General features: G+C 37.1%; 1 protein-coding gene across 1 annotated transcript in view; it reads right to left on the reverse strand.

Moving 5' to 3' along the window:
* Positions 1–25071, reverse strand: part of ESR1 (estrogen receptor 1) — a 162890-nt gene that overhangs the window by 27722 nt on the left and 110097 nt on the right. Inside the window, 1 exon segment of the mRNA XM_086631478.1 lies at positions 23597–23932. Within this exon segment, the coding sequence (XP_086487604.1) occupies positions 23597–23932 (336 nt within the window).

The raw sequence follows: 25071 nt of genomic DNA on the forward strand, positions 1-25071 counted from the left end.
CAGTCCTTAAGAGTGAATTTAGACAGTTGCAGTACCTGCTACTTTTGAGGGAGGAAAAAAGTTGTCTTTTCCTGTATTTTCCCTTTATTACTGATGCAAAAATGACTTTCAGACTTCATAGACTGATAGAACAGCATTTACCTGAGTCACCAAACAGCCTGAAACAATAGAGCTGAAATTTGAAAGAGCAATATTCCTAACTACAAAGCATTGATTACAGCATTTGAGAATAAAATTGGCAAAAAAACTGCTGTCTACATATGGAGTATAAACAATAAACACTGTGTGTCGTATTAGATACTGCCTTAGTATGACAATGTATAATAATACAGTGTTTTTATCTATGCTTGAAGAGTACCACAGCAACACAGGGACACAAGTCCCCATGTGCTGTCTGAAGTTTGCAATCAGCACATTACAAATCAGTTATATTGCTGTCATCTCATGTGGCTGCACGCTCTTCTACAGTGGATTGTTTCTATCGTTGCACAAAACCCGAGCTTGTTACAACGGTGGCAATTCACTTTCCTGTAAAACTCTGCTAAGTATTGTGCGCAAAAACTAAAGAGAGAAAGTCTAAAAGAAAGTTAATAAATAACCTCACTAGTATTGTAGAGGGGGGATGTTTTGTTAGCCTGCTCTGACAATAAAAACATACTGCCTAACAATGCTAACATCTTTTAAAGCACCTGAATGTGACTAGTTTGCATTTAAAAAGTCCTAAAAGGATTGGCCAACAATATTATTGTTGTCTGGAACATTAACTCTGACTTCAGTGAAGCTAAGGAAGTTTCAAAAAGCTAGGATGAAAAAGAAAACTGATGGTGAGTCCATAGTGTAAAGCATTAAATGATCTGTCAGCCTGACATCTACTTTGGGTTCTATAACAAAACAGCTAACACAAACCTTGATCAATGCAGGTTTAAAAGTATGTAATATAATAATACATTCATAACTGTAATTCATAAATAACCTTATGAAATAAACTTGACAGATTTTTAGGTGCCATTACAAGTTCAGTTGATACAAATAATTGTTTTGGTGAAAATAAATTTAGGAGACATTTGATTTTGTAAAAAACATGCAACATATTAACTGAATTAAAATATTTTAAATCACACATCCCAGTGTGTAATGGCAAAAGGGAAGTGAACTGAACTGAACCAAAGTGTTTCTAGAGGAATGCCATAAAGTTTACTTATTTACCCTAGATCATTTGTTTAATGATGACATACAAAAAACAGAAATCGTTACTTAGATATCATGATGGCATGTGGAAAATAATGCAAAAAGCAGGTTGATAATATAAGCAATCTAATTCCCTCACTAGCTTCATCATAAAAAATACAGAATAAGGTTAAAATCAACAATATTAGGCACATATACAAGATGGAAACAGTAGCAGCTATGAAGAAGACTTGGAAATGATGAAGAAATATCAGCCCAGTTTGAGCTACCAGTGGGAAACTGCATCTAATACAGATGATGAACTTTGTAAAAAGCCAGGGAAACTCTAAGGCAGTAAGGAAACTAAATTACCTCTGTTTTACATGAATGTAGTAACCATTCAAGAAGGATAAGTTGAACAGAATGATAGAGAAACATCAGAAAGAATAAGGCATTGAAAAACATGCCCTCTAGTGTGGAATAAGAGGAATTTAGTTACTCTTTGTGAAGATAAATAGACTAAAGGGGTTAAAGGACTGCAATGGGTAAATATTTAAAGAAAAATAGAACAGCACTACAAAAAGTAATGGCATAACATACTGAAGCCCACGCTGGAAACTAAACCTGCTCCAAGCCAGACTACAAATGAGGGGCCATTGTTAACAACAAAAGTAGTTATTATCTAAGCAACACACTAAGTTTCCATGAATTTGTTATCATTAGAAATGTTAATCAAGATTTAATTGTTATTTTTAAGACGTACTCTTGTTCAAGCAAGGTTATTCAGAATAATGTTACAGAAAGTTAAATTGTGAATAAATCATTAATCACTTCATCACTCAGAGCATGCTGTACTTTAATGTCACTAAAATTATGTGTAGATGTGCACTGCATTCTTAAATATCAGTGTCTTTTAATGCCGGCAAGTTTTGAAAGGAAAAGTATTTTTGATTTCTAAATTTATAGTTACTGTGCTTTAAGGAAAAAGAAAGCACTTTACTCTTGACAAATTAATTAATTGTAGCTTATGGATATAACCTACATCTGACTCCATACACCAGACTGACTAATTACATGACCTTAAGAGATATATCAAAATCCTTTTGTGGCCAAAACCCACTAGATCTAGACTGCACTAAGACATTCATATATCTATGCTTGGCAGAAGAAAGACACTAATAGAGTAAAAGCCATGGCTGTACCATCCCTTTTTCATATGCAGATAAATTAACGGTATTTTTGAGTGATTGCAAACACACTAAACAGTAATTGTTCCACAAACTCTTGTATAAATACGGAAATCTGAACTTTTGAAAAGTCCGAAAGGTCTTCTGAGCACTCAGCTAAGAGTAGGTGGCAAACAAATTTGTATCGTGTAGAGCACAAAACGGTAATGTTCAAACTAAACTGATTATCCTTTCTAATACAAAGCAACAATATGCGCCGCATCAGTGATAATATGATACGAACCTCCCTCTTCCAGACAAGACATCCTGAAGCAGCAGTGTGTCCATGGAGGAAAAGCTATAAATAGCCCTATTGTGGCAAGCATGACTCTCTAGAGGTGACATTAGACTTGGGAATCCCAAATTGCATGACTATACCCTCCTAAAAAATGAAGGCAGCAACCATCTAACAACAGGTATGAGCTAACGTCATCATCTGGGATTTTGGGCAGTTGCCCAAAGGGAAGGGCTGTCATGAAAGAACACGAGGATTGCTGGAGGTGTATTAGGTAAAACACATAGCCCTGACAACAACAGAGAAGTGGTTTATGCAGAAGATTGTTTGGTTGGAGTAAGGAACAACACAGAGCTAAGATAGTTTTCATTTATTTCCACTCTAACGTACATTGTGAGCCCCATAGTCCTCTGAAATAACCACCGACAATATATATATGTATATATGTCAAATTTTACCAATGAAATATTTTGAAACTAATAAATTTATTATTTTCCTTAGTGTCTCTTGACCTAATAAGGAGCTTTCTACTTTATCAGAAACAATTTCTCTAACAATTAACTTTCTCTGAGACCCAATATCCAGTGTTATTGCAGATTTAATCCTACAATAATAAATCCTCTACTGGGTACTTAAAATCATTTATGGATCATTTATTTATCATCATTTTGCAGCTTCTACTAAAATTCTTAAGACGCAACTACAAGGTGTCCAAGGTGTCCAGACTATTCCTCTTCCCACAACAAATGATAAAGCAATCTTCTTTGTAATTCTACCTGTCTCCAGGTGCTTTGAAAGAAAGTAAAGCAAAAGTAGTAAAAAGTTTTAAAAGCAATATCAAAGGTCCAACTATCAAAGTATCCCATTTACAACAGCAATTGATACCAGATGCTTACGGCAAAACAGACAGCAGGACAAACATGCTTCTACAAAAAACTTTCTCAGGCTGCAGTGGTATGCAGCTCAGGGACTTCCAGAGCCAAAGATGGTCTTTTTGTGCTTAATGTCCTTTAACATTTTTTCCTCCAAGTTTGTCCAGATGCTTTTTGAACCCACGTAGGCATTTAATCCACTTGAGATTTCTTATATACTCTGGAAATTGTACTCTCTGCTAAGAAGATTCACACTCCAAGTTAACACTAGGAAAATAATAGTCTCCCATTCTTCTGAAAAAAAATTTCTTACATTCATTTGATGCGTCTAATTATTTTAATGGAAGACATCATTATTCCCTAGGTGATCATCTCACTGCTAATCTTCTCTTTTCCAAACAATTCTAGTATATTCAGTCAGTCCTCACACAAATGTTATCCTATTCACCTTTGAACTCATCTTGTCCTTCTTGGAGCATTTTCCAGTTCAATTATATTCTTTCAGAGACAGTGACACTAAGACTGCACAGTTTTTCAGTCTGCCCTTGTCTTCACCACCTTAGTCAATTTAATATCATCCCTAATTTTTATCACCACTATTCACTCTTTTTGTCCCAGCTAACTTATGAATATGCTGAACAACATAGGCTTAACTATAGAACTCCAAACGTTATCTTTTTCCTAAATGTCTTTCCTGCTTGTCTGGAAAGTCTTTAACTTGATATTAACAGAAATTTTTATAGTATCTCCTATAGCAAAAAATATAGAATGTTATACTGTACCGGGAAATCAAAACATTCCTACATCGTGTGTCTTAAAATTTGCACAGATGAACCACTATTTTTTTCTATCTTAATGCAGTGTTTTGAAAAGTGGCAACAACAACAGAAAAAGGCTGTTATTTACCACTCAATACAGTATCTCAGCTGTGCAACATTCATGTAATAACCCACATTTAGAAAAAAATACTAATTAAGTTGGCAAAGACATCAGGAAAGTAGTGGTGAGTGCTGTAACCTAATAGCTAGCAATCATTCAATAAAGCAACCAAATTAAGAGAGGTTTATACAGACAAAAATATCTAAGTAGATGAAACAGACAAACAGAAAAATAATTCCTGCAGCAAGTTCTGTTCTCAAGAAACAGCCAGGAAGAGGAAAACCAGCATCTGTTTCCTCTAACCTAAAGCACATGGGAGGACCACATAGCTCAGTCACCCCTGTTTGATGCAGACATGAAACCTGTGCTTGCGATAGTGCCACCAGCTCTAGTGCCACCAGCTCAGTGCCCAGCGTCTCCACTCAAGCAGAGAGGTAAGACTGTGTCTACACATTTATCTAGCACATAAGACAGTGTTTTGCTCTGAACTTGCATAGATCATTCAGCCTCTTCAACCCTTAAGGCTGAGCCCTGAAACCTCTTAGTTAAGAGGCGGCTAAAAGCTAAGAAGTGGCTGAAACTTGCACTTTGACTATAGCCTTGTCTGAGCACAACAGCAGGGCAAAACAGAGTCCAAGGACAGGTAAATCGGAGAATCACAAACACTGTTTACCATAAGTCTCACAGCTACTTCTGTAATGCTACTTATTCCTACTTCTTTCAACAGATCTTCAGACCAAAATTAGAAGAAACTTTTATTAAGTTCCCCCTCCTGAGAACACTTTAAAAATGACATGGACATGTTGACTTAATTGTTTACAGAACTCCAGTGTTTTAAATCAAGACCTATTTTGAGGACTGAAAATCAAAAAGCTCTAAAATCCAACATTTTTCAGTCCAAATATTTTGCTAAAAAAAAAGTAGTCTCATTATTTCTTTTTTTTTAAAGGGACATTATTTTTGTTTCTGTTAGTGGGGCCACAAAAAAATTAACCACAAAGTCTGAAATGCGAACACAGAGCAAGTGGCACAGTTTTAAGACCCTCTAAATACATTGCTCTTTCAGAATTTTCTATTTTCACTGCCTATAAAATTATAATGTAACAGAATAGCAATCCAAACTTATACAAAGTCTCCTGTAAGCCTAAACAGTCTGTCAGAAATGAAGAGAGATGAGATCAGAGAGAAGAGCATCTGCTCTTAATTACTGTTAATTCCTTTTAAAATTTTGCTTCACATTTGTCATTTTCAACTCTAATGTTTCTAAACCTCTTTCTGAAAATAACAATTACAATTTACAGTCATAAACATAACATGAGTTAGGGATGTTTGGGGTTTTGGGCAAAACTCAAAAAGTCACAAGGATCATGAGGCCCCTCTTTCACAGTCTGTATTTGTACTGAAAGTCAAGATCAAGCAAGCTTTTGCGCTTCCCCTCCGTGAGAGGTTTCCATCCTCCCTGAGCTGGCCTTAGGAGACCTGCAGTAGGGTTTGACAGGTGTACAATCCCAAGCAACCTCCCCACTCGACGTTGTCCCCAGTGAGGTGCTGTAGGGATGTCACATTTGTCACTTTTATTTCAGATGCCATTTCTAGGAGCTGGTCTGTTCTGCCTTCACCTGAAAGCTGCACCATGACAATTCCAAAATGCATTTCTCAGGTAAATGTGAACTTTTTCAACCATTTTCCAGAAATGTATAAAGTTATCACAACTTCACTCAACGCTTTCTCCTTGCACAAAAACTGCATATTTTTTTAGACCTGTCCAGTCCGTATCTTTTCAGGGTGAGGAGACTAAAATGTTTCTGAGGTCATTTGTGATCCAAATAGCCAATGCCTCATTCAGGACAAGAATCTCTCCTTCCCTCTTCAGGTACACGCCAGTTTAAACTACAATTGAATGTACACTGCATGCATCAGATCTAATAAATACCATCCTATTTCAACTTTCCTATGCCAAATCAAGCTTGTGCAGAAGTTAGCCAAGCAGAAGTTGATCTACTCGAAGTCAACAGTTTTCACTAAGCACAATCTGGATTTAGGGCAGTGGAAACACTTCAGGGGTAGAGACAGACAATCATTGCTGGTCAGACGCACATTCTCTTCTCCTGACAAACCCTTTCCATATTTTTATGAAATACTGCTGTCTTGCCTGAGAGCAATGTCAGAAGTCCACAACACAGCATCGGTTTGGCTGGCACCATTCCCGGGGAGATGGACCACAGGGTCTGTGGGAACATCCAGACCAGGAGCCAGCCCCTAGCTTTGGAGTGCTCTTGTGAGTTTTGGGGACAGTGAGCTCTCTCTGAAAAGCAGCCTGAGCAAATTATTCTGTAGGATTTGATTGCCCAGGAAAATCTGTCCTGTGCTGGTGGACGGTCAGGCTGTGTGTTCAAAGCCCAAGGTTTCTTCCTCGCTGCACCCTCCCTGGCGCTGATGCAGTTTGGAGAGAAGACAAGCTGGGTTGCGTTGTAGCTCAAGCCCATGGCTGAAACACAGCACAGACAGACCCAGTGAAGCTAAGTGCTTTTGTGTCCTGACTTTCCTTGCATGTGTCACTGTGTCTGCCTTGACTAAAACACAGTTGTTATTTTGCAACTGTTTCACTTTGTTAACCAAAGATTATTCCAGAAAATGCATTAGCAGTACCAGTTAACACAAATACATTGAGGTCTTCCATCAGGGAACATAATAAAAGTAATCGGCACTCACGTAGCACTTTACATTTTCAAAGGGCAGTAAAGCCATTAAGTATTATTAAATGTATTTTATAGATAGAACACAGAGAGGTTAAGTGCCTCATCCAGGAGGAGGCAGGATTAGGACGGAGGTGTGGCAGGCTCTCAGCACACCCTCTAATCCTTTCAGCCACAAATCTTTGGGATGAAGAAGCCTCCTTGAACTCAAGTGCAAGCTCTGTTTCTTTGTAATCAATAAAAAGGTAAAAAAAAAAACAGAAGCAACTGAACTTTTCTCAAAGAAAAAAAGGAAAGAAAGCCTTACTGAGGTAGAGTTGGGGAGGAAATTGTTTAGAGCGTGAGCAGAAAACCTGGATGCAGTGAACTAAACAAGAATTAATCCTTAATTGGTTTTAAAACACTCACTGATCTAGGCAAAGTAACTGCCTATTGAAAAAAACAAAATCCTAGGCCTAAGCTTTCTTCCCCCTCTAAACAAGCAGTTTTGAAAGGTATTAAAATAACAACAAATCTTAATAATGATTATGATTATACCAAAGACTACTGTATAAGATTATTGCTAGTGAAGTCTGCCTGCGAGATTACTAGTGAAAGTTTATACTGCTTTTATAAAACAAGAAGGGGGGCATATACGCATTTTCTGTAAAAAAAAAAAAAAAAAACAAAACAAAACCAAGCACTTCAAATGATCTAAAAAAGCAACGTTCATTATTACATGAAAAATTCTTGCAGCACTATATAGCAGTTATTGAAAGAATGTTCATTATCATTCATGCCTGGACTGTAGTCCAGATGTCCGAGACTCAGGCCACGCTTTGACAACAGTAAGATGCTTCTTTATGGTTCTTTTAGCACTGAGAGCTGCCCTATTTCTCAGGGAGTTCAGGCTTGCAAATAAAATACACAGGACATGTCTGCAATCTGAGAACGAGACAATAGCAGCTGTTCCCAGCAATTTTAAGCATAGGAACAGAACATGAGCTGCACGCGAAGGTTTTTCATTCCAAGGATGTCCTCTGAATCTTTCCCTGCACAGGTGAAAAAGGATACTGTGCAAAATTTACTAGCTGCTGGCTAAAATGCGCAGTATGAAGTAATACATATTTTCTTTACTGTCTCTGCAACAGTTAATTACATTACTCTAAATTTATATCAATAGTCAGGCCAGTTGCAAGAGTTTTGGGTTTTTTTTTTTTTAATTTCTCATTTTTGTAAGAGGTCACTGCTGTGCAGAATGTTTTCCATCAAAAGCAGTTCCAGCTAAAATCATTCATGGGACTGGTTATGCATTCTTGCCTGACTTTTACGAACTCAAAAGACATGCTCATAAATACAAGCTGTCCTCTCCACCTCATTCTTTCCCCTCCTTCTCCTAGCCCTCCCAGCCCCACCAGGGCTGCTGCCCTCCCGGTCTCTTCTGCTGCTTTAACCATTCAGCCAACTGATGAAATAACCAGCAAGAAGGAGGAGCATGAAAGTTGAGTGACGGGCAGCCAGGGAGCACCAGCCACCTCAGGTCATTTATGATATATGTAAACCTGCCCCAAGACTTGAGGTCATGTCCGGCATGACTTGGATTTTTTTTTTTTTTTATAAGTTCAGCTGCATCCGAGAGAGGATGAGGTTTTCAGCGTTGGTTTGACCTCCTTGCTAAAGTATGAGGCTGTGCTCCAATCACAACCTAAACAAATGTAAATAAGTGAGGGTTGTGGCTGCTAAGAGAAATCGTCTGAGGCAAAATGTCTCTCTAAGCAATCGCTCATCAGGTTTTTAAGCAAACATATAGTCACTGGAACAGGGGGAAAAAGGAAGCAGACTGAAGTAGACTCTTTCTCAGCTTTTTAAACGACCCCAGCATGCCCCTGTGAGGTTTCAAACAGTCACTCCAATACACAGCTATCAGGTGAGAATTTTGACACTGAAGATGAACCCGTGAGACTTCCCAGTTGTTTTCCTCTTTCACAGAGTGCACCTACATGCTTTTTGACTCCCTTTTACTAATTTCATAAGCACTTCAGTTGGCAAAGGCCCTTTGGATGGGGCAGCACTTTAACAGCACCAGCGAGCACGACCAGGCTGTGTTCCGCAGGCTCGCTCAGAGCTGGCTCAGGCTGCATCCCACACCTGGCATTCACTGCAGCTCCAGGAGATGGACTTCACTGGAAGAAGAGGGCTCTGAAAAACCTCAGGGTGGGCAAAGGCAATGCGGATATGTTGCACGATGTAATGGCCGTATGGATGGCTGGATAGGGGTGACAAGCGAACAAAATTGGGTTGAAGTGAGCCTGGATACCTGCTGTACCACAGGCAGCTCTCTTCTGCTTCTCTGCACCTCATTTTTTCTACAAATGTTAGGGTATAAAAATATCTCCTTTGTTCCATTTTTTAACCTTTTTGTTCCACTAATTATAAGAGCTGTATGAAAGACCTGAAGGTCATCACAACACAATCAAGAACATTTTGGAAAAAGAGACAAAATTACTTTTGCAAAGTAACACAAACAATGATCAGATTCAGTCATGCTTCTAAACTAACATCATTTATTTATTGAAGGATTAGAAGCTGAAATTAATTATTATTAACCTTATTCTTTCTGAAAGTCCCTAAAATCCTGGTTTTATATTTTTGATTATTTGTAACAATTTTGTTTAAGAATTAAATTTTCAGCATTTCGGTTGGTATCTCCGTCCACGCCCGGAAGCTTGAGAAACATCAGTTTTGAATGTAACACCTTTTTCGCTACAACTTCCACATGATGAAACTGGGACAGCTACCCTCTCCCCACCTGCATTCATAAACCTAGTGAATAAAGCACTAAGCTTTCTGCTCCACAGTCTATTCCATCCCAGGGTCTACTGTACTCACCACTGAACTGATTAACATTCATTATGGCAGCATCTGGAACTAGCAGAAAGAGAGTTATTTTGCAACCCAAGGAAAGAGGGAAGAACTGTCAAGTCCACAGTGAACTTCAAGATTAAAACTGCTTCAAGACTACAAATAGAAATTGCTCAGAACATAATGTGCTGTACCCAAGAAATGAAGCGTAACCTCAGAGTTCATGGTCTGGTCATTCTTTATAGTCATTAGGAAATAAAACTAGCTTGACTAAGGCACCTGCATCCATTTTATTTCTTCAGATTGTTCACTTCTGGAGAAGTCTTATTTTTATCTATTGCACTTGTACGTGAGTAACACAAACTATGAATAGATATGTATTGTTTCACGTTCATTACATTGACTGGTACCTACACCAAAACAGAAACACGAGAATATATACATAAGGGTCAAAATGTTTATTTCCCCTCCTATTCTTTTCACCCCTACATGACTGGTTTTGAACAGAACCCAATCTCTGAAAAATTATCCAAGAAATTGTAATGACACATCAAAGAGAAGAAAGACAGCAAAATTAATTGCAGCAATTTCCTTTAACCACTACAACAACAAGAGCATTTTAGCAGCTGCGTGGGAGTGTCATCATATGACAGAGCAAAAGAATACATTACAGGGAAAGCAGGACACTGGAATGCAGCTGGACATTTATATTCATTTTCTTGTCCGAGGAAATCTAGTTAAGTTAGCAAGCAGCATGTTTCCAGAAAACACATCATTCACTTAAGCCCATTTTCTTACACACTCTCCTTCAATGCATAACAAAACCAAGGCACATTTCAACATTTGCAAAGCCTCGGGCAACCGCTACATGAAGCGGGCTTAGGTGTGTATACCAAAGATACGTTTTGCACTTCGAGAACTACCACCTTGTACTCAAGTTCCTATACTGGCTACTGAGGCGTATGTTGAAGCTCGAGCTGGTTGGAAGCACTCTGACAAAACATTTTACCTTGGAAAATGACAGGTCAATAAGTCTAAAACACTCTAGAGAACACATCAGATTTCACAAAATATAAATAAACAAATAAAACCAGACCAATTTCTATCAGGGAACACAGAGTGTCCCTGTCAGCTATCTCATCTTAGTTTTCGGCGCTGCACCAGGCACCTATTCCTACTCAGCATTGTGAAAGGTACCTAAACTTTACCAAATCTAGGACCCTTTTTTCCAAAATTATCTTCTTTTCATTTTTTAAACAGGTGTCTAAATACTTGAAATCTTAATGACTTGTATTCTTTCATATTGAATAAAATATTTCATTTCACCTGTAATAGTTATTATCTAGCAGAAAGGTCAAAATTTGGTATTAAATTAAAATGATTCTTTTTTATTGTTCGGATCTGCTGAGAAACAAAGAAATTAATTATTCACACAACTCTGATGGAGACATCTGGAAAAGCTTTGGAACAGCGTACGAGCTCATCCAAACTTACTGGACCTATAAACCCTATTTGTCATCCTTCATCAGGACTGGAAAATTGTATTAAAAAAAATCACAGTAATATCTTCTAATAAGTACAACAGCAGAAATTAAAAACTAAAAGAAAAATGTGTAACTTAAAATTCAGCAAGTTTCCTCTGGAATTATAATTTGATAATTTTTTTCCCAAACTGTTAAAAAAAAAAAAGCGGTAGTTTACATCTCTCTCATTTATAGAGGAAATTGGATTTATTTTGTTTTCCTTTTTTCTTTCACCTGCATATGGAATGTGAGTTTGACAGATTCCTCATGGTTGAAAATAAAACCTTTAGCTTGGATCAGGCAATAGAGCCGCTTTGCATGATTTCCTAGTCAATATCTGAATCATTTTATGAATAACGTCATCATACTAATCCTCAAGGCACCATATATACAAGGCTTTTCCAGGCAGAAGCTCCTATCCCCAGATGCAGAAGAACTGTTTGTGTAGGAGCCCTGAGACAGCAAATATTGTCCGATTGCTACCCAAATGATGTTGCCCACATTTGATGATATCCAGAAGGTTCTTATGTTCTTGTTATATACTTCCACAGCTCATATATGTTTGTACATATCTACAAACACACTGAAATATGGCCCTATCCTTATGAACATGTTAGCTATTCTTAATCTGCTCAAAGACTTGGAAGCCAAGGGACACAGTGTGAGGCTGGCAGCTTGTTAAGAAGGGGAGAACCAGCCCACCAACATTATACTGAACTGCTTATGACACCCCATTTTTTAATTATTTGAGATCAGTTTCTGACGTTGATACTTCTGTCTCCCATCTACTTGAAATTAGCATTTAAAAGTTATTCCACGACATTACTTGTAAATAAAATATCTTCTAGGAAAGCTGGTAGCAATTATTCACTGTCAGCTGAAGAAGAGCAGATCTGAATTCATCAAACTCCAATGATGGAGTTTTACCAAAATCTCTCGGAAGCCCTACTACTGATAAATAAGGCAAAAGAAGCCTCATCTGGAGTTAAAGAAAAAAGCACTCTGACTGAACTGTCTGCTGAAATAAGGCAGTCAGGGAAATGTATTTATATAGTCTGGCAGTGTCTCATTCAAATGTCAGGATCTTTCTCAAACGCTTGATTAGAAGCGGCCCCTTCAAAAAAACAAATACATAGAGTGGAATAAAAGTACAAAAATAGAGAAGAAAGGGAGCTGAGAAGTATAACTGATTTCACGTAAACTACTTATTTTAATATACTACATTATTTCAGACCTAGGTACAATGTATTTTTCCTTAGACGTACTTAGCAGTATCAAAGATCACTTTTCAAGACAGCGATAAAGTAGCATGTAACAGTCCTGCAGGATATAAGCCACATTGTTGGGAAAAGCAGCATCCTGGTGAGGCATAAAGCAGGAGCATAATGAGCATTATAAAAAAAATAGTTGATTTAATTCGTGTTTATACATGTAGGCAGACAATCTTCAAATTAGGGTTTTTTTTGTTGTTTCACAACGGAGATATTTAGCATGCTTCACAGCTTTCCCATGCAGTATATAAAGTCCTGAGATAGCAGTTTAAGGATGGATACTCTATCCCACATTATAAGAGAGCAAAATTAACACAGGGAGGCATTGGCACAGCCATGAGGTAAATTAGTGTTTCCCAGTGGTAAGGCAACATTCTTCCCAAAAGGCTCAGTGTAAAAGAATATAACTCTACATATATGCTTGGGGGAAAAAAAGTGCATTTGGTATTCATATCAGAGTCAATGATCCTCCATAGCTGTGTTTATATGAATACCAAGTGGGGAAAATAAATGAAGTCACAAGCAGCAGTGATAAATATGCTAGATTTACACAGGCAGCTCTTCTTTGTCAGCTGAGATCCTGCCATGATTTTAAAATGAGTGAGACATTAACCAGTTAACACCGATGTTTTATTCCATCATCACTGAATAAAACATACTAGACCTTTCCTTTTCCACAGACTTTGCAAAATCCCACCCTACAGAAAGAAAATAAAATCAGCTGCTCATTCCAAAAAGTCTGCCACATGCGTCTGTTGCTCGGGTCAGTATTTACTACCTGTACAGCACAGTGCAAACTCAGCCTAAAGAACTTCCGGAAGAATTTGCTGCCTTCCTGGAAGACAAAGACAGAAGAACAGCTTCCACAAATATGCCCTAGAATTAGCAACCAACCACAAGGCAGCTCAACAAAAAAGAAAGCCCCAGGTTTCCTCTGTCTTCCAAATAGCACAGGTAAATGAACAGTCAGTCTTTGCCTCCTAGGAAGTAAAGTCTCTTGTACCCCAGGGATGGAAGCAAATTTTGGAACTATGACCCTCTATGAACCAGGATGCATCTTGATAGAACTAGTGTGTTCCCAAATCTTTCACAGCAGGGAGTAAAGCAGACTGTTCAACTTCTTTTGAAGTAGCAATAAAGAGTAATTAAACTAGAAAAAGGCTTGAGTTGGAGCTGTATGTTGCTACTGACAGTACAGATACATGAAGATTTCTTTCTAGCACCCTTATATTAATACTCGCCTGTTCATTCCCAGTATACTGTCATCCTCATGTTTCAACTGGCTCAACTGTTTTGCCATGAACTGCACTGGGGAGCTCACACAAGTTATAGGCAACCAGAAACACACACAAAAAAGGTTTCTTTTTAACCCAGATCAATGTTGCTACTTTCACAGCTGTCCCAACCCAAGGGGAAGCAAAAGGATAGGAACAATCTAGCCAGCACTGCAACTGGAAAAAGTACTTGTGAAACTACAATCTCATAAGATATGTCCTACAAACGTATATGAAAACCATAACTACCTTCGTAGCAATCAAAGGAGATTTCTGAAATAGGTCAGACATGTAATACTACTATATTAATATACATTAGTATGGCAATATTATGATTTTAGCTTTATTCTGGTCAGTTGTTTCTAATACAATGAACATACCCAGTAGAGATTGTTCGAAGTTTTAGTAAATACTTGGCTGATTTGCCAGCAGCCCGTATAGCCACTTCTCTACTTGCAGTCGTGTTTTCTGAGGGACAGCAGCTGTTGCAGAAGATGCTTCATTACTAGGCTATTGATAAGATTTAGTATTCTCCAGAAAATTTCTAATTAACCTAGTATGATACATTCTCTATCTTTTTGAATCAAGTAAAATGCGATTTCTTGAATTTTAATTTTCTAAATCACCTCAAACACTCCAGAACGTAATTTAACAGGGAACACAGCACGTTTTGTCTGGAGTCTGAGATTTTGAATAGTACTTTTCCCTTGTCTATGTTTTGACCTTGCTTCTGGGTCTCATGAATTCCTACTGGATTAACTGAAAAAACTCCAAAGCAAAAAGCTGCAGAGACAAAAATCACTGGAGTTTCTGTCAACACACATTTTCTTTTTCTGAGGTCAGTCTGCTCACAAGGTTACCGGATACCTTGGAGAATCACTGGGTACCACCTGACATCCTGAACAGTGCCCCTCTTGGATGGGGAAAGGGAGCAGAACACTGAGCCAAAGTCAAGATTTGATTCCTCCCTCCTGTTTCCAGGACTCCTCTTTCAAGAGGCTTAAGACGCTTTAGATCTAGACCCAGACTCTAGCTGCAGTGATAAATAATTCATCTTCATGTCCCTGCTGAGGGCCATGATGGACAGCTACTTTTCTTAGAAGGAATAGAACTTTCCATAAGGAAGAGAGAAGGTAATACTTTTTACAGCCAGTCTTAGCTGAGAACAAACTCGTAGAGGAACAAGTCAATCACAGATTTCTCATTCCTCATTCAACTGTGCGATATGCTTTAACTTGCTTTCACTAGCTTAAATTTGCAGCAGTCCATAACTAACACACAGACAAAACAACGCACTCTTTACACACATAGTTCATTTCCTGGAGAGATAATCGAAGAAAATAAATGAGCTGTGTAACAGATGTGTCATATTATGACCATTACAGCGACACAGACAGCATAAGAGCCTATCCAGAAGAAGTCTGCAATAAATCTTTCCTAATTATTTCTATGTATCTTAAAAACTCCTATATATCTAATATGAGATTTTAGTGAATGACTCACTTGAGCAGAAAACTAATACAGACAATATTAAAATAACCTCGCAACTGGAATTACAGCTGATTGTGCTCAGAGATGTAGTACTGGAGAGAAACTAAAAGAATTAAGCTGAAGTTATTAAACATCAAGTAAAAAGGGCCTATTTATGTGAATTATGTGAAAAGGGAACAATGGATATGTGTGCATGCACATACATATCGCATCAGTGCTTTCCAACAATTGCATATTCTTTTTGTAAATTATTTTAAGAAATAATAAATCAGGAGGGATCATTACTTACTGTTTACTTAGAGTGGAAATTAACGAGCGTTTCTTGGAAAGCTCCAGGGTTCAGCATAGCTGAAGACTCTAAGACAGATATGTTCATCCAAGAGTGTAAATTACTTATCAGCTAAGAAAAATAGCAGGAAATGTTTTATAAAAGGATCATTTCTTTAGAAATAAAATATTACCGTTTAAGTATTTAATTTCCTTAAGTTTTGGCTAAAAATACAAAAATTACCACAGATGCTCATTTTTGCCTCTTTGTTTGCCAGGACCAATAGGATCTCATCTTCAGACATTTATTATCAAATGAAATTGTAAGTTATTGAATGCTCAATGAACTCCAATAAGTAAGTAGCTCTTGTTAAAAGAATGGTAGCTCCTTCTTACCTGTTGGGTGTTATTGCTTATCTGCCAGTATATGACGGGCAAACAAGATTACTTAGAGTAAGTCAGTTTTGGTTACTGAAGATACTTGTTCTTTGAGACAGCTTGTTGGGAAGTCCTAAAACTCAAAACTTTGGAATTCAAATATTTCTTACTGTGAAAAGTTCTGAACAGAGTCATCCCTATAATAGCATTTGGGTCTTGAGTTTAGAACTGCTGTGTACATAAGGACCTTTACATATGTGGAGTATTTCCATAAGCTTTATAGATGTATTTGGAAATGCGCATACTTGTAGAAACAGAGATTTACAGGCTAAGTTTGTTTTCAGATTTAAATTTAAATTTCAGCACATTCTCTGTTTAGGCATATTTAGATGAAGAAATGTATTGAGGTTCACCACTCTAAAGAAAGCTGTTTTTTTAAAAAATAATCCAGAGTAGAACATAATTACTGTGCTGAGTTAATAAATAGATGGCTTTGGATGCCTGTCTTAGTTGTTTTTCAGACTATTCACTTCCACATACAAAGGGAACTAAGACATCTCTAGGAAAACAAACATTATAGCATTTAAAAGAAATACTGGGGTTCCAGCTGTTATTGATTTATTGGACAAACATTATGAAGAATGTTTTTACCTATATTTCCTTTTTTCTAAATGTAAAAAACATACTTTATCTGAAAAAAAAAAAAATTCACAGCATGTTACACACGTTCACCTCCATCTTAAAAGAAACTCATTTACTTAAAAGAAAGGCCACAGCCATTTTTTGGTCCTGTGCACAGAGAATAGCTACAGTTATGCAATGTAAGTACAAGACAGTCACTTTCATTCTATATTTTTTTGCAAACTTTTATCTTATTACAGCTTTCCTAAATCTAAGGAGGCTAGACAGCAGGATAACATGCTTGATTCTACAGTGGTTGGCAGTCATCTCTCTACGCAAACTACCACTGTGAATGAGAGGACGATGTACCACTCTCTATGAATTACTCTAACATTGGATTTTTGTAGTATTAGAAAAAATTACTGATATTTATCATGCTTTTGAATGAAATGTCACCTCACAAAAGAAGCAGAGCTTTTAAATGTGGCCATAGAATGTTACTAAAAGGGATACAAGCAGATGCACTTGCATACATCATCAATACCTGACTTATTCTTCAGAATCTCTTTCTTCTTCTGGAAAAACAAACAAAATCTGGAACACTACAGAATTATCTTTAGGAGTTTGTAAAAAAATCTAGTAAAAATAAACAAAAATTATTAAATGTCTCAAGATATGTATTAGAAAACCCTCAATGATATATTTCTGAGCTCATTCAAATATTCATAGAGGTTGTCTAACTGTTTTTCCTTTTCTAACTCTGTTTCCCTTGATTGAAAAATTATGCATATGAGGTGACCCAGTTTGAATATATTCTTGTAATTCCCACTGCCAGGAAACTCCTGGGGAAAGAGTGGGCCATGAAACTCAAAGACTATGGCTTGTAAGAGGAAATGGTACAGACAACAACCCAAGGCTCTTACTGTGGCAGGGGGAACAGGCAACAACCAGAGCCTTTCACCTCGAAGAGCCACTGAACAAATTACTGTCCTCCAGCAGGGCTGAACTTACTGCTGGCTCGTCTGACTGATTCCCAGTATCTTGTTCCTCTGGTCCTCTTGCATGTGCTCTCTACTTTTTCTCCCAGTTGGAATCTCATTGATGCTAGTCAGCTTGCTAACCATAGTCCTAATGTGTTTATCTCTTTCTATATCCCTAGCTCTACCAACTCCCTAGAGTTTGAAAACCATTGCATTAGGATACCTCTTAAATTTCCAATATCACAGTTGCTATTCAGACCCTGAGTCTTTTTTCTCCTGCTATCATTTTCTTCCATTCTTCAGCTAGTGAAAGCACTGCCTGTATTTTTGTTCCCATAGATACCTGCAGCCAAAGTTTATGGAATTATATATGCTACTTTCCAAGCACTGCTGAACTGTTCCTTCTAGGCTTTGGCTTTTCCCTGCCTGACACATGCTCCTGGTGTAGATAACTGTCAGATGCCTCCCTGTCCTTGAAAATCAGCATCTTCCCTTGGTCTCTCACCAGCAAATCATTGTGTCATGTGGTCTTATCCTTTTCTCTCATTTAAGTTTCTCTGCAGGAGGAAATGCACCTCATCATGTTTCAAAAGCACCAAAAGACAATTCTTGCAAGCTACTTGCAAGAGTGGGTTTGTGTCATACAGCACACAGAAACTGGGAGAAGTGGACGGAAAGCGGGGCACTTACTTGGTTTTACACAATATAGACATGAAAGACTAAAGATGCTTTCAGACTAAAACACAGTGACAGAAAGCTTTGATTTGATATTCACCAATTTTAGCTCTGCTTCCCTGTATAATCATGCTATTGCATGATACCTCTCAGTTGGATGTTCAAATTCAAATGATAAGTGATTACCTTATTCCACTATAAGGATTGATTCTTATCTCTTACATTCACGGTAATGAATTGAAACTTCACAGAAATTAAATTAGCAAAAGCAGCCACAAAGTAAGATGCAGATGCTTGGTATCATTTATCTTTTGCTTACAACCTATTTGCTTCCTCTGGTTTTCCCTATGAAGTCAGGGGAGCAGTTAGAATATCACTTCAACAGATTAAACAGATAAGCACAGGGTGGTTTTTTTTAATGTTTTACAAATCTCCACAGCAAGCCCATTAGTCAAAGGAGAAGAGACTATAAAGCAGGTATTTTGGAAGGTTTATTAAAAAATATTGCCAGAATTGCAAGCCATTCTTTTCTTTTTATGCTAAGTGTAAATTGTTGCCAGGAGGATCTAAGTGCTACTACACTTAGAAGCTCTGTAAACTGTCCTGCACCTAAAGAGTTATTAACACACATCACTCTTGTATAAGATTTCTTTCCTTTCACTGCAGGCTGAGTTTGTGTTTTTTTTTTCCAAGGTTTGGTGTCACTGAAGTGCAGTGTAGAACTGTGGCTATTGTTGGCCTCTTTACACACTGTTCCTAATTTAACAAACAGAGCCGTTTAGAAGGTCAAATAGGAAAACAATATCTTAAGAAAATAGCAACTTCTGTGGTTTTGAAATAAAAAAAGAGATCCGTGCCAAAATGTTTATCTCCTCGGTTCATGAAGCCATAAAATAAGTACAGCACCGTGAATCATCTCAAAACTTCAAAGCTTGTATGCCCAGCGTACCATTTTAGGGCTATTAAGTTGTACAGCTACTGTACTTGTAGTAAATAGCTATACAAAATTGCAGCAGCAGTGCCAAAGATTTCACCCTTGCAACATTTCCTTAAAGCTACACTCTTTACCATGAGCTCACTCTATAAGCTTGTAATGTCTCTTACCATCTCAAGAGCTTCTGCACAAAAAAAAGTTATTGATTACATTTAAAATGTCAGCTTCTTTTAGAGAATACAGTACTCCAAATATAAATATTGATATACACAGTAAGTGAATAATGAAATACAATAAGTTAATTCCTTTGACATGTCAGCATTTCTGTAGAAAAGCAAAGTAATAGTTTTGCTTATTGCATCAAAGACCATGATGAAAATTCACTAAACTAAAAAACCTCATTCTGTGAGACTGGAGGTGGTACTATATCCCCAAGATGTTATGTAAACCAAGAAGAAAACAGAAAGCCATATCTTTCAAGAATACATGATTCAGAAATGAGTAGAACATTTATTCATCTATGCTGATACTTTGCCAACATGTGATTTTTAGTGATAATCATAAAAGGCTCCATTTACATCCATATGTAAAGTCTAGCCCATCACAATCTCTTTGCATCTGCCTTATGTGCAGCAGCTTGCTATTCTATCTGGCTGGGGTAATCAGAAGGCATCACTGGTGTCTTACAGAGGCCATCTGGGAAGACCTAAGCCAAAATCCCCATAAGGTCGTGTAAAGAGAAAGTCCTATGTGGCATCCTGATTTTTTTTCTTTATATGTCATAGGACACCGTACAAGATTTTGTTCTTAAAACAAGCTTTTGTGCACTTGTCATATCATGAATTGCATTGTCATAACAGAACTTTGTTATGACCTCAGTTACAATCATATTATACTTAAATATTGAAGATCATTCTTTAAGGTTATGCACGAGAAGCTGCCACAAGTTCTCTTTTGCCCAGCAATTTATTAACACCACGAAGACTGCAGAGTCATTTTAAGCAAGTTTGAACTAATGTCGAACAAGATGCAATAAAGATTTAGACCAGTCCTCACCTTCCCAAACAGGTCATGTCTGCAAACATGCCTCATTTTGGAGATTGTCTTCAGCATGTCTTTATAACAGATCTCTGCCTACATTATACTATGCAGTCCCTCATAAATTAATTTTCATTACTCCTTTTTGTAGAATAGATTCACTTCTATCCAGTACGTCTTCTAATTAGCTGTTTGTTCTTCCATGCCCACCTATTTACACCATCAGAAAGACTGGCTGACCAAAACAATGTCTTTACTAGTTACTTTGACACACTCCCATTTCTTTAAAGCCTACACAGCAAAATAAACTCCAAACATGTCCCTGGAAGTCCTTATACTTACTTGTAAGCTATATCTTCATTGCATTTCTGCTCTATTAATATCAACTGCTTCCCTCCTCAACCAATATGCTTTCAACCCAGTCACTCGTATTGACTTTGCTTGCTTCTTTCTTAAGTGCCTGCATTTAGCTAGATGAACTTGTGCAACGCTTCCAAGGCTTGAGAAATGTGCATAGGAGAGGCTGTTTCCTGCAACTACTTTTTTCTACTAGTAAAAAACATAAGTGCTTTTTAGAAAAAGATGTTTTCACCCTTGAGTCAGAAGCTTGAAACCTTAGTAAATTAGCTGAGAAAGTGACTGAGTGGAATCCCTCAATACTGTGACACAAAACACCTCACCTAACAGGAGAAAGTTATTCAGTTCCTTGTTTATGCATGAAGTACATGAAAAATCTCTCTAATTAAGCAACATTGCATAATTCCTAGTAATAATGGAGTATTCAAAGGCAACATACTGTGGCGGTGAAAATATATCGCCAGATGCAATTCTCTTAAGGTACATTTACAGCTAGTACATTCCAGCAGAACGAAACTTAGGCAAACAATCCAAGCAAAGGCCCTATCTTTGAAAGGTGATGAATACTTCTGTGATTTAATATCAGCAACTAAGAACTCTCAAACTTTTCTAGGGACCAAATAAGAGATTAAAAAAAAAAAAGATTTAAGCACCTAGCTCCAAAATGCCTGCTCTCACAGGACACAATTTTAGAGTTAGGTAAACAATTGGGTGTGAATTCTTTTAAATCAACTTTCCAAAATTCTTTCATTTCTGTTTGTGGTCATGCATACTGTTCTTGAAGCCACAACACCAAGAACCAGCTAGGTGTCCAGCACTTTCAGAATCGCCAAACTATTCATATTCTATGTCTCCTGCTTTAGGACTTTCCTTCAATATGATTGTTTGTATAATGCCTAATACATCAAACTATGACTGGGAGGGATTTTCTGTTTTTGTTTTTTTTTTAACCAAAGTTCACCAGCTTTGTATCAAACTTCAACTGTTAGAGTATTCATTAATGCATATATGTAGAGTCATTTGGCTTAGTTTCTCCTTAGAAGATATTTTGGCAATTAGAGGATGCATTTATTTAAATGTAAAATACATTGGATGTACACAAATATTTGATAACCTTATACATTTGATTTTCCGATTTCAGAAGCTTGCTTAGGAAATAAAAGATATATTTATAAACTAGGCAGTTTTTTGATCTTCACCAGATGTAATCATCTTGTGACAGGCAGTTTTAGAGAGATTTCTGAATAAAAAAAGAGATCTGAGTTCCCTAGCGGTGTTGCTTTTTATCTAAACACATTTTCATTAATTACATTAATTATCAAAATCAAATGTCATAGAAGACAAACGTCTCCAGTTGGACAACATAATGAATTTAGAATGTGTTATACTTACGTTGAATGTAAATTAATGGATTTTAACAGACTTAGACTAGTTGTATCTCTAAAATCAGTAGAAAAGTAATTTGAATTTGGCTGTTTTGACAGTGAATAGCTTTAACACTGTGGAAATGTACATTTTTCGAAAGCATTTTGTAAAGGCATGATCCAAAGCACACCTAAATTAGCAGGAAAACCCACCTTTGACTTGAACAGACTGTGGATCACGCCTTAGCCACTGTGACTTTGTCAAGAGTAAAATTCTCAAGTGATTTCTGGTAATATACGACAAGAAATGAAACACACAGAGGTTCTCATTGATCATAGCTGGAGCCCACAAAGTGACATGTGAAAAGTGGTAAAAAAGGAACCCATGAGGACTGAAAAAGACCCAGGTTTTATGAGTTATTGATTTACCAGGAAGAGTCTTGCCAAGTTTAAATGAAGGAAAAGAGAAAAATGGCATAACCCATGTGTAACATTGCTGAGGTAATGCACTATGTGAGTGACAGCTGTGGTAGTGTTTTCTAACATCTCTTCACAAAGCAGCTACATAATTTTAGTGAAATAAATGCCTACAGTAAAAATTCAAGAGATCAGAATCCCAGTGAATGATAGAGTATAAATTACTATGGATGCTGGTATGTTTACAAAGCTAAAACTACACCATGTGCAATAAATTTCTAATAAGTATTTAAATGTTAACTTATGAAAAATAGTCTTTTAGACTGAAATTTAAAAGATGATGAACATTATTACAAAACTACTATCTCATTTCATTTATAGAAATTAATTAACCCAAATGAATGAATGTGTAACATGAGGTCAACCAAAATTTTTATGTATGTCCCACAATTCTGTAAGTCCCTTACAGAAAAGACAGGTCATAGCTCAGCAACTGTGATGCACCAAAATGATAAAGATAAAAACATCCAGTTCCAGTAGGAAAAAATTTTCACACAAAAATTGCTGTTCTGTCCGTTTTTCAGACTCAAAACTCTTGGAAGATCTGTAATTTGTAGTCAAAATTATAAACTGGCAATTAAATAAATAATATTAACATTTACGGGTTCAGTAGTAATGCTGAATTTACGGCTTACAAAAGAGTAACTGTTTTTTAAAAAAAGGATCTAAATAATTAACATAATTTGATTAGATAAAATTGATTAGATTTAGTTTTTAATAACCTGCTTTTACCTTTAATTGTGCTGATTTTTATCTGAAAAAAAGATTTGCAATCAAAAAACTGTCTAACATTCTACAGTATGGGGAAACATTTTTTCTTGAAGAAATCTTTCTTCAAAAGTCACTTACATTGCACCATAATTTTTAATCAACCAATATAACATAAAAATTTTCATTTTTAATGTATTTATGCTTAAGTGAACAACTTGCATGAAATTAGAAGATGTAGCGTGAAAACCAGTATGTCTTTTTTCTATTGGTTTGTCATGTAGAGGCTTTTAAAGTCCACTAGGGCTTTTTTTCTCCTTACCTGGAACTCTCTTTGCCCAGTTGATCATGTGCACTAATTCTCTGTCTGCAAGGTTTGTCAACAGGGTCATCATAGAGGCTTCGTTGAATGGTCTATTTGGGTCATATTCAGAATAAACTATGGGTGGCTCAGCTTCCAGCAAGGCACTGACCATCTGTTCCGCCGTCAGCGACAGGGCTGGACTGTTCTTCTTGTTGTGTTTAACCACCAGTGGACTCGTCCAAAGAGTGGGAGCTCGCAGCTCCGTAGAAGAAGCCTCCCCATTCCTGGAATCCTGCTCCTCTCTTTGACGTTTTTGTTTCATCATTCGCCCACCTCTGCGATCTTTCCGGATTCCTAGAGACACACAAGAACATAATTAACTCCCTTCTTTGGACGTATGTATTATATATACATGGCTTCAGCCACTGAGCAGCTGCTGTTGACAGATCCAGGTAGCATTAAGTCTTGGTTTATTTTCTGAAGACTTCTTCCTATATATGGAATCTCACATGAGCAGTTGGAGAGAAAAACTATTTTAAAAAGCATAGTGTTAGGGATAGTGCATTGCTTCCTAAAATTGAGACGAGTTGGGCTTACACAGTACTCTGGACTATTGACACTGTATAGCTGCCTTAGCCTCACAAAAGGAAGTCAATATTTGAGAATAAATATATATTTCTTTACAGCACAAACTTCAAAGTATGTCCCAAACTCTAGTAGACAACTATTCTACAAATGATCAATAACTTAACGATCTGAGTGGGCCAAATGTATCACAGACCTAGCTCTCAAATACTATCCAAAAAGTTTTACTCAAATTCACAAATTATTTTAATTAAACATCATCCTATTACTGAGCCTGCGATCTTCATACATAAAAACCACCCCGAAAAGTTCCCATTGTAAGATGAGCTTATGCAGCAATAAAGAATGTCATACAATTAGATAAACAGAAACAAGAGAAGGAAAGATAACTGCAATCTTAGAATCTAATGTGGGAGACCTACTGTCAAAAGACTGTAAGAACTGCAACAGAAACCATCTTTGTCGTTACTACACACTTCTGCAATGTGCTTAGCGCTGTATGACCCTGAACCTTGGGATATTATCAGGTCAGCCATACCAATTCGAACAGCAACATAAGACCTCATAGTGGAACAAAATCTCCCTTTGTGGAAAGGTTACAAGAAAAACATAACGATAAAAGCCCATGCAGACTCTAACCATAAAGGGAAGATTAAGTCTGGCTCTGAGTGGAGGAGGCACTGACATTTTGAGGCTGAGTTAAAAACTTAAGTCAGTCATCAAATGGGGGCAATGGAAAAGCAAGTAACAAGGCAAGCACACAAGGAATTGAGCTTAAGAGGAGAAGGCAGCTTATGATGGGACTTTTAGAGTTCTTAGGCAATATGGAAAAGCAGCACTAATCCCAGTTTGAAAATCAAAAGAAGAAGTATCTATAAAGAAGAAGGCAAATTGTTCAAGAAACAGAG

Source organism: Tauraco erythrolophus, chromosome 2, assembly GCF_009769465.1.
Source record: "Tauraco erythrolophus isolate bTauEry1 chromosome 2, bTauEry1.pri, whole genome shotgun sequence".
Lineage (NCBI taxonomy): Eukaryota > Metazoa > Chordata > Aves > Musophagiformes > Musophagidae > Tauraco > Tauraco erythrolophus.